General features: G+C 36.4%; 2 protein-coding genes across 2 annotated transcripts; both read right to left on the reverse strand.

The window, feature by feature from the left end:
- Positions 1 to 5,019: 5,019 nt before the first annotated feature.
- LOC113766277 (ATP-dependent DNA helicase PIF1-like) lies at positions 5,020 to 6,549 on the reverse strand. Its single transcript, XM_027310486.1, has one exon. The coding sequence runs from the start codon at positions 6,547 to 6,549 to the stop codon at positions 5,020 to 5,022; it is 1,530 nt and encodes a 509-aa protein (XP_027166287.1).
- Positions 6,550 to 6,609: 60 nt separating this feature from the next.
- LOC113766278 lies at positions 6,610 to 7,503 on the reverse strand. Its single transcript, XM_027310487.1, has one exon. The coding sequence runs from the start codon at positions 7,501 to 7,503 to the stop codon at positions 6,610 to 6,612; it is 894 nt and encodes a 297-aa protein (XP_027166288.1).
- Between the last annotated feature and the right edge of the window lie 3,386 nt (positions 7,504 to 10,889).

A 10,889-nucleotide genomic window follows, 5' to 3' on the forward strand; every position in this document is an offset into this window, starting at 1 on the left:
TTTAAGTATAAATATAATACGTAAAAGGGTAATTGAGAAAGTAAACTAATGGTAATAAAAAAACAAAAGAAGGAAAAAAAACAAGAATAGCAGGTCGCAGATGTGGCAATATGTTTTCCTAATATCTACACAGAAAATCGGAGAATTTCTGCTTTCCTTTCCACCTCCTCCCTCTCCTACCCAATTCCCCTCTAATAGTCTCTCTCTCTCTCGGTGGGGTTTTTTTTTGGGGCAAATCGTACTATACTATTTGTGTATGCTGATGGATGAATTTATATTGCTTGGTTGTATTGGAGGAAATGTAAAGAGGTTTCACCAAGTTTGAGAGAAGTATCTGTATTGCAGGTACCTATAATACCTCTGTTGCTCTTCTTCTGTTTATTTTCTCTCTTTTCTGTGTCTAAGGGTGTTGGAAATTGGGTGTAGAACTTAGTAAAAATGCGATATTTATACAGATGTAATGTTGTCTTCTATGTCATGTGTATTAAAATTTTCAGTTTTTGTGATTAATTCGTTGTTTGCCTTCCTACGATTTTAAGATTGTATTTTAAGTTTTGGTTGGGGTTTTCGGTTTTGGCTTTGTAGCTGTTAATGATTGGTGTAAATGATTCGTAGTGGTATTTCAGTTGGTGTTAATGATTAATAGTTATTTCAGTTTTAGATTTTGTGTAAGCTGGCCGTTCAGTTGTTAATTTTCATTATGAGTGTAAGGGTTGTATGATTACAAGCCATAATTCTGGAAACTGGAAAGGTTGAGCCCGCATCAGGTTAGGAGCAGTACAAAATAGGAAAATGGGTAGCCCACGACATTTAAGGTAACTCTTCAAGCAATCGCAGCTTTTTCTCTAGGATGATGAAACTTGCACGTGGCCCCCAAACTTGCAAGTGAAAGTAACCGTTATGTTTTTCTTCAATGCGTGGATGTTTTTTCTCATGAAGTAACGGCACAAATCTCATCCTTAATGCTTGAAAACATAGAAGGATCATTTATTGATTCATGACAATAGTAATAACACATCTGAGTGTATAATGACCAAGGCTTCAATAGGATTATATGAATATCAAGATATTGGGTTTTTTACAAGTAATAATCATATTTGGGTAAAATCTGATTGTTACACAGGGATAATTCATATATTACACATCACATAGGCCCAAAATTTTCTGAAAGCAATGGATTTTTTGGTGAGAAATTTACTGATATGAAATAAATATTAGAAATTAGGAGACTGCATAGCTTGAAAACATTTGAATGATTATAGATTGGAATTAATAGTTAAAAGAATTGGACAATGCGAATTATTATTATTTTACGAAAGCATAAATAGTTGCAAAAGGTGAGAAGGAAACCATTAAGTGTTGAGGGCTTCAAGGTCATATTGGTATTTAGGGTATGGATATAGGATGATAGGGTGTATATTGAGTCCTCCCTATCAATTTACTCCAAACTCCTGTTATTCTATTTTTCTCATATTTTGAAACAGCTTTGAAATCCTTTGGATTTGACTAAATTGGCTGCTTTTGCCACGTATATCCTATGTGCGTGTCCTTATTTGAAGCCCACCTTAGTATTAACTGCAAGCTTCACAGAAGCAAATGAGATGTGGAAGTGTAGTCCCTTGAAAATGGTCCTCAATCTGTCTGTTGAATTTTTGGTGTTGCATGGAATTTCAGTTTGAGCTCACAATTTGTAAATTTTGTTGGTTTTTGGCTGGAACTATTCTTGTTTTTTTTATTTGCTTACTTTAAAAGGGGAATTGAAGCTGTAAGGGTACCATGTGATGGTTCACGAAATATACTATTTCGTTTTCTGTTTCCATGGCAATTTCATGTTTAAATTGGAAAAGATCTTGCAGGATATTGTGTTTGGTGTGGGTCAGTTTTCTGCCCAGAGTGCTTGTGACTTGCTTAAGCACGTATGCCATTTTCCCACTTTAATTTAACCAATGGATCCTTCTCTGCTTGCCTCGCCTTGGGGACCTTTCCACCCTCATGTTACCTGTAGTTTCATTTTAATTCCAATACAACCACAACAATAAACACATATGAGTGCATAATATGTCCACAAACATAATCTGAGCAATAAAGCAACTTTAAATAGCCAAAAGGCACCTGACAACCAACCAAGAAATTATAGAAGGGCTACATGTCTAATAAGGATCGAGCTGTTTCAAGCACATGAAGAGCATAGAAACACAAAATTTCTTGTTGGAGGGTCTTAAGCCAACTTTGTCCCTTCTGTTTCCACTAATCCTTTTCTTAATTTGATTTATTAGTTAAGAACAATTACCGAGTAAAACCAAATAAATGTTTATGTTGATTTGATCCGGAGATGCATCGGTAAATTTACTTTGATCTGATTTAAATAAGAGTAAAACCAATGAACTTCTGTCATTCCAAAGTACTTGAAAGAAATAAAAAATAGTTACCAATTGCCATTTGCTTATTGACTTGAAATATACTGCTCCAGTAGGCTTGGGTTTTTTCACAGCCGCAAGCATTATGATTTATTAATAGTGTTAATGCTAAGTTATCTATTACATCTGGTCAAGAAATTTCTTGAATAAAGCAAAAGTAGATTGCGTTGGTTAAATCTCTCTGTACTTTAGTAATACATTAAGAATCTCTGTCCCATCTAAACATAATGACTACATTATTTAACATCACATGGCTGACTTACACTAAGGAAATTAGAGACAAAATTAGTATGCAAAAAGTAACCAGCAGCAGTTGAGGTGATAATGCCCTTATTAACTGTGGCTTAGGCGCTTTATGCTATTGTTGTTGACTGTTTTATCTCCAATATTTCATGATGTTTTCAATCTGATATGGTATGCAGTTACATGCATTATTGGGCTACTTGCCTCTCGATAAGCCTTTCAAAGGTATTTGTTAAGCTGGATGGTTCCTTGGAAGGCATTCAAATGATATTTATTGCCCAGTGCATGAGTTACAGCTCACACTTGCCATATTTAAGCCAATTTTAATCCTTTTAGTTGTTAGATATAAAGATTGTGAATTTGGTACATAGTTATAGCTGGTAACCTAATATTTTTTTGACGTTAATAATGGTTGTTTGATAATTAGGTGTTGCAGATTGACCTGCGAGCATGCTCAGTTTTTTGAATGTTCTTGCGTTCAAAAGTGAGGTGCCAAAATTAAACCCTCCCTTAGATTGACTCTAGACATGGAAACTTGAGTTATGAAGGTGTGGGGAGTTGAGGTAAGCTCAGCTTTATGAAAAGGAAATTTCACTTGACTAATCCTTGGAAGCCTGCAATCGGCAAACATATTATATTTGGGGATTTCGATTCATGAATAAATGCCTGAAGTGATGATCAGACAAGTTTACTTTTATTTGGTTAACTGAAAGCTCAATACTTAGTGATAGAAATTGGGCTGGACTATTGCTTCATTTGTTTATACCTGTAACTGTTTGCATTCTTTTGGCTGCAAAATCTTTTTGTGTTTGTTGTTTGGGAAGATTTGTAATAGGATGGCAGGGCTTTGTTAATTCATAAACAGGCTGTAAGCTTTACTAAATTCGCGACAATGGCAATTAGAAATCATTTTACAGTCACTAATATATTATCCTAAAATATGTTGAATTTGAAACCCCAACAACAACTAATTGGAACTTTCCTTTTTGTTTTAGAATGAGGATTGTGATTGTTGTTTTCATATCACAATTTTATTAGTGTTTAGTACATAACAGGGTTGAGTTATTAACTACAGAATTTGGAATAAAATATTGGGAGACCCTACTTTATGAGATGGGAGCGTCTAATATTGGGGCCCATGAGTTTTTTTTCCCTTCAACCTTGCTTTTCTTTTTTCCTGCAATTGTCTAGGTTGGCTTAATATTAGTGGTATACAATTTTATGTTTATGTGGTTTAGCTTTTCATGCATTATTAAGGCACACAAGTTAAGACTGAACAGAACAGCAAGAAAGTGCAGTGTATGGTTTAAATTTGACCAGTTGCATATCAGCTCCCTTGTTTTCCTAGTTATCAGTACTATTTCGAACATTCCCTTTAAATCCATTAGGCCCCATATTAGATCACGACTCACTCTTATCATGTGTTTTGATGTGACATAAATGGCTTCCAAGATAAATGTGTCTTAAAAAGTCCAAAGTCGAAGATAAGAGCACTTGTACCTTGGGACAGAGTCTCTGAGAGTGCATGCTCTTTGTCTATATATATGTCAAAAGGCTATGATTTTACTGTCAGATAACCAAATATGCAAAGAATCTTGAATAATGTAGTCTGGAGTTTAGGTTTGGAAAAGTTGACTGGGCAAGGAAACCATGATGAAACAGTTTTGTGTATAAAATCAAATTGAAAAATGAATGCCAGTCTGGGTATTTGTTCATTCTTTTAAACGTTGGTGGCTTTCTGATGGATGGATATTGGCCATTGTCTAGTCATTGCTGTTGCAGTTATAGGCTATTAGTGTATCAAATATCATAGGATCTGAAAGCATTCTTTGTAATCCTAAACCAGATGTTGTAGTATTTAGTTAAGAAATCAACACATCTGGTAAAAATGCAATGGACTTCATAAATGAAAGATGTTCGATAAATGGGCAACCGAAATTCTGCCATCTTTTGTACTTTTACTATAGTGATGGATAGTATTTGAGGTGGTTGGTCGTGAGTGTGGAAATACATAAGCTGATTCTGCAAGAAGACTACTTGGTACATCCAGGATTTCGCCTTGTAGAAATGGTAATCCTGCTCAAGTGGAAATCATCATATTAGAAGTGTTGCTGTATAACAACAATTCATTAAGATGTAAGGAATTATATCAGAATGAGAAATATGAATACTAAACATTAGCATTATCAAGTATATTTGAGTATGGAATTATATTCTTGTTCTGCGTACCTGTTCTCTCCTACATTTGTATGCGTCTGCAAAACAAATCATAGGTTTGCATAAAAGTCATAGTTTATTGAGTAGTTCAAAAAGATATGAAGCAAAGGATACGAAAGTCCAAGATAATAGTATATTCATTTTACCTCTGATATTGGAGTACTTCTTTGTAGACAATATTTTTGGTAAAGGTAGCACATGTCTGTGTGGGACAAGCTGGCGTCACCAAAATCTTTGTGTTTGCCATTGACGTTCCTCTTGATAGAGCCACGTACAATTGACCATGTGAAAAAATGGGTTGTGGCAAATAAATGCCGACATGGGGAATGGTCTGGCCTTGTGATTTGTTGATGCTCATTGCAAAGCATAGTCGTATATGATATTGTTTCCTCTTGAACTTGAATGGATAGCCTTCATTCTCTGCTGGAGAAAGAGGTATGCGGGGCAAAAGAACATGAACCCCTTTATGTTGGCCTGCTGTAATCTCTGCATGGATGACATTATGTTGAAAATGTCTGCATATCATTCTTGTCCCGTTGCATAAACCATTTGATGGATCTAGATTTCTTAAGAGCATAATTGGTGCATTTTCCTTCAATTCTAACTTATGTGGTGGCAAACCATTCGGGTTCGAAGAATTGAGAAATTCCTCTTGATAGTAATTTTTGGTATCATCCTCAGCTGCATCAAAACTAAGAAAAGTGTGTTTCGTACCTGGAAACTGATCAATTAACTTGTTATTCAACATGTCTACCGTATCATTCTTTGCTGCCAATATCGCTCTTTCTGCAATGTACTGAACGGAATGTGCATTTTCTTGTAGACATGGAAAGATTTTATTGATCAAGCATTGTTCTGGTATGTCTTCTTTGTCATACTTGAGCAATAATTGACCTGGGATTCGTATCATGTCATCCTTGCTGGTGTGTTCATCTCCATTTCCAACCTGTAGGAGAAAGTCAGAAAAATAAGGATCCCCTTCAGCTCGCATGTTTCTTGTCAGCGTCAATATTTCCATTTTTTTCCACAATTCTGACTTCACAAGGCTGGCTTCTATAGTCTCTTCTTTAGTTGCTTTTGGTACAACTGGTAGGACTTGTTGAAAGTCTCCCCCAAAAACAACCACTTTTCCTCCAAAATCCAGATTGGTTTCCATTACGTCCTGCATTGTTCTGTTTAGAGTTTCTTTTGCAGAACGCTTTGCCATTGGGGCCTCATCCCAAATAATTAAATCTGCTTTACGCAACAACTTTGCTGTACCACTTTGCACTGTTACATTGCAAAAGCTAGCTTCATTTACATTAATTGGAATCTTGAATCGCGAATGTGCAGTCCTTCCTCCAGGCAATAATGCTGCAGCTACGCCTGAGGTTGCTGTTGCTAGTGCAATCATTTTTCTCCCTCTTAAGTGTGCTAATAGAGCACGATAGAGAAATGTCTTCCCTGTTCCTCCAGGGCCATCCACAAAGAACATGCCACTTTCTTTTGAATTTATTTTCTGCAATATTTTTGAAAAAGCTACCTGTTGCTCAGGATTTAGCTTTGACTCTAACATGTGATCCTCAAATGGGGTTTGAATAGACATTTCATCTTCAATTTCTCTTGCACGTACCTTATTCGCAGAATCAGTTGGTAGTGCTGGAAGCTCATATTGTTTAATACTTTTTCCCATGCTCTCTAGGAAACAATTTATACTTGTTAATGTGCTGAAAAGGATGGAATCATTGGAAGTCTAACCATTCCTTCTATAATCTTCAGCCATTGGTTGAAAGTAATTATCCCACAATTTTCTCACATTTGTTGGTTGACAATATACCAAAAGAGTAGCAAACAATCGGCGAAGTGCATGTGGCATCTTAAAAGCAACAGCTTCATTCATGCAATCAAAAATGCTATTGTCTGATTCCAAAATGCCTCTTTTTTGAGCAGATTCTTTAAAAGTTGAACACCGTACTCCATCCACTGTTAGCAGGTCCCCATATGATTGCGGTCCTCTTACATGGTTCAGTAATAACCTTAAGTAGTACCTCTCTCCTTCTGCTGGATTTGCTCCATTTATTCTACCAATGACCTCACCTTTTTTCCTTTTGTTCCAACATCGGTCCTTTTTGTCCCAAACATAATGCTCTGGGAATTCTTTATACAAATAACGCTTGTTTTCTTGGTTCCTTCGATTGAAATTAAAGAATTCAGTGAGCATTGTCTTCGACACGTGGTCCCATTGGAGAAGGTTTTTCAGATTTTGATTCTTCCAATAAGTCACACATTGCTTCCCAGGGAGATGCACTTGCAAATTGATGACTGCTGGGGACATCTCATTAAGATTGAATTCGAAAATTCTCCAGATAGCTTCTTGAGCTGAAACCCATCTTGCATCTTGAAAGAGTTGAATTTCATCTACCATAGCCTCACCATCAGGGTGTGCTATGTACACGGCAACTTTGTAAAGGTATTTAACTGCTTTTATACCAGAACATATTTCCACATTGATATGGCAATTGTACCTTGTCAAAAGATATGGGTTGTAAGGAACCACCCATCTATTATCCAATGTAGCCTTCCGAACATGTACTTTTTGATGGTCAAACCTCCTCCTATAAAGTGGATATCCATCTTCAGCACACATAGTCTTCCCAGTTCCTACAATATGATCTAGGATAGCGATACTTGCATTTTCCATTCACCATACAAGCATTGTTCTTCTTTAAAGCTCCACATGGGCCATGAATCATATGTTGTACCACCAATTCATATAAATGGGGGTATCTGTCTTTGTCAGGCAGTTCTGCACATACAAACTTGTCAAATTGATCAGGGCTAGGGATTTTGTAATCCGGTTTTAATATAATCAACATGTGTGCATGTGGCAATCCTCTCTTTTGGAATTCAATTACGTGAACTTGGGCAGCTGCCTTTCCGAATATCTCTTTCTTGAACAGTTGATCTTTTAGATCTTGCAATTTTGCTCGAAATACTCTAGCAACCAAATCAGGACGATCTTGTGTAGTTTGGCCTTCAAATAAATTTTCCTGGATTTCTTGCCACTCGGGATTGCAAGTCATAGTAATGAAAAGATCCGATTTTCCAAATCTTTCAACTAATGCCATTGCATCTAAATACCTTCGGATCATGTCTCTTGGACCACCAATGAATGATATTGGGAGAACGATTCGTTGGCCAACTTGGTTGCCGCTAGTTTATCCAGCCATGACTGAATCAACTATTCCTTGATACAACTCGGCCCTTATTTCACCTTGTTTTCTTCTATAGAAGTCCAAGCGAGTTGTTTCAAGTTTAATGTACATCTCAACTGCATATTGTTGTAGTAGCCGTCGAGCAAGCAGTAGAATTGATTGTTTAGGCTGTCTGACTTGCAATTTGTAGCAATAGTATTGTCGGCAAGAAACTTTACCAACAGTGTCATCACTAAGTTCTGCATCATAAAACTCTCATTAGTAGCATAGCATTAAAATGTTATATGGTATTGGATAATAAGCGGGAAAAATCAAATTGCAATTCATCTAACCTTCTTGCTCTTGATTGAAAATATCCTCGAGGGAGCTAAAATTTGGATTAATCTCATTTGGGTCAGTATCTTGACGAACAGTTCCCTTGACCACATCATTTGTCTTCTTTATGTTTTGGTGCCAACCTATCTCTCCACCTGGGAAGAGAATAGGGTATTGTAATGGGTCATAGCATCCATAGTAGTGCTTTACACGATATGGAGCACCGGAATGGGCATGGACTATGATGTCTCTTTGAACATTTTCGCTAGGATCATTGCCTTCTATCCATATAGCAGCAACTTGGTCAGCTGTAGGGGAGTTATAAACTCTTTGATGCAAGCTGACATCCTTCTTTATGCATACTTGAAGGTTATCCAAGGAAGGATAGTCTTTTAACTTTCTTAGAAAACGTGCAAATGGATTTCCTTCAAGAATTTTCATCAATTTCTTGACAATTCTTTCATTCAAATTCACATCTTTTAAGATATTGAGTCTGTTGTTCAGCTCGTTCTCTGTGTCATAAAAGTACAATTGTAAGTACCGTGGGGCATTCGCCTCTGGAATCAAGGCAGGCAAATGATGGTAGATTTGTCCTTGAACTCTGAATGTGTAGACCCCTTGCTTAGATGATGCCAACTCTTTGTCCAATCTTGCCCCAAAAGAAGTGAATGAAAAAATACTATTGTATGCACGTATATGCTTGCGAAATTCTTCCGCTGCTTTTGAATTGGATGTGTACAATTCATACAATTCTTCTGGAAGCTCAACATTTCTCAACCTGATTTTCCCCTTTTGGCAACAGAATGAGGGTGGCTCGAATTCAAGCCTCATTGCTCCACAATGCTTGCAAGAAGGTTTAGCCTGTAACACTTGGAGTTCAGAGCAGACTGGAACATAAGATAGCTCCCCTTAAAAGATTAAATAAGTAAACTTGTTAGTTTGTCTATATTTGTGTGTTTTGTATATAGAAAATTTAGTTAGGCAAACATTTCCTCCTACCATTATTTTCTGATGGCTCTTGCAATGCTTTGAGTAGCCAAGGTTTTTTCTGTGCTTTCCTTTCTTGAATGGAACCCTGATTGTATGCATGCTGCCTTTTCTTCTGCAAGGAGCCATACCAGTCCTTTTTTGCTTTTGTTTGTGTACCTTGACTTGCATCTAGGACACATTATCAAACATAACTTTATAAGAAATATGGTATTTTACAAATTACACTATCTTCAACATGTAAAATTGTTACTACCTTGGGATATAGCTTCTTTAATAGCAGTATGGTTTTGAATTCTTTTAGCCCGCCTTGATTTAACACGCCATTGGTTGTGCACTTTCTTTTCTTCTTCGGATAGCGAAGCATACCAACTCCTTTTCTGACCTCCTTCATTAGCTTGGAGCTCTCCTGAAATAGGTTAATCATGTTTAATTCTCCATTTTATGTTTCAGAATTGGGTTTTTTTTTTTGGGTTCTTAGGGGAAAAAGGGAAAGGTAATTTTTGTACTATCTGCAATATGTGAAATTATTAATACCTTCTTTTCTAAACTGCCTTGCCTTAGCACGTCGTTTGTTGAACAATTTTTTTCCTTCTTCGGGCAATGAAGCATACCAACTTCTTTTCCGACCTTCAAAACAGAGGAATAATATTTGGTTCACCATTGTGTGTATTAGAATTTTTTTGGGGAAAAATAAAGAGGAGAAGTTAATACTTATACTATATAATTGGCTGCATAATTTTCCATCAAACAATAGTTGTAGAGAAAAGTTGACAACCTTGTGATTTGGATGTTGTTGCTGGATTCATAGAGGTAGCTTTTCGTGCCTTATTTGTTTGAGCGCATCTTTTGTTGTACTGCTTCCGTTGTTCATCACTCAATGAAGCATACCAATTGCTGCTTTGGCCTCTTTTATCATCATGCAATCTTTGCTCTTCTTTCTTTTCACCAATAAAGGGGTTTTTGTCTCTAAATACAAAGAAAGAGGGGGTTATTATAATGTAGTATTCTTTTGTGTCGGCCCTTCTATTTGAGTTGGCTTTCTAGTTTATTTCAATATCTTGAGTAAGAAGCAAAAGCTGTCAAGTCACAATATTGCTTATGTTTTTTGTTTGAGTCGGCGAACGCGAATTAAAGAAATAATCAAAATTTGGCTACAGAAGTTGTCGCTATCTACTTCTTGATAGATGAAGGCTGACTATGTCTGATGTTGTGCTAAGACTACTTCAAGGCTTGTGAAACAATATTAATATATTCATAGACTTGAATGTGTACATGGACTATTGGCTGTAGAATACAAGTAGATTCTTTTTCTGTTCGAATTGCAACAAAATGCATATTCATACAAAATTTTGCAGGCACCAACAATAATAGTGCATATCTTAGATGCTGAAATAAGCATAATTTGAGTAAAATTAGTTTCTATGCACAAGATAGGATAGGTAGCTAACAAATTAGAGTATTATACATGCTAACCTTTTCTTTTTCTCCTTTTCTTCGCCCATTTGAGGTGGCT

The sequence above is a fragment of the Coffea eugenioides genome, chromosome 3 (genome assembly GCF_003713205.1).
Source record: "Coffea eugenioides isolate CCC68of chromosome 3, Ceug_1.0, whole genome shotgun sequence".
Taxonomy (NCBI): Eukaryota; Viridiplantae; Streptophyta; class Magnoliopsida; order Gentianales; family Rubiaceae; genus Coffea; species Coffea eugenioides.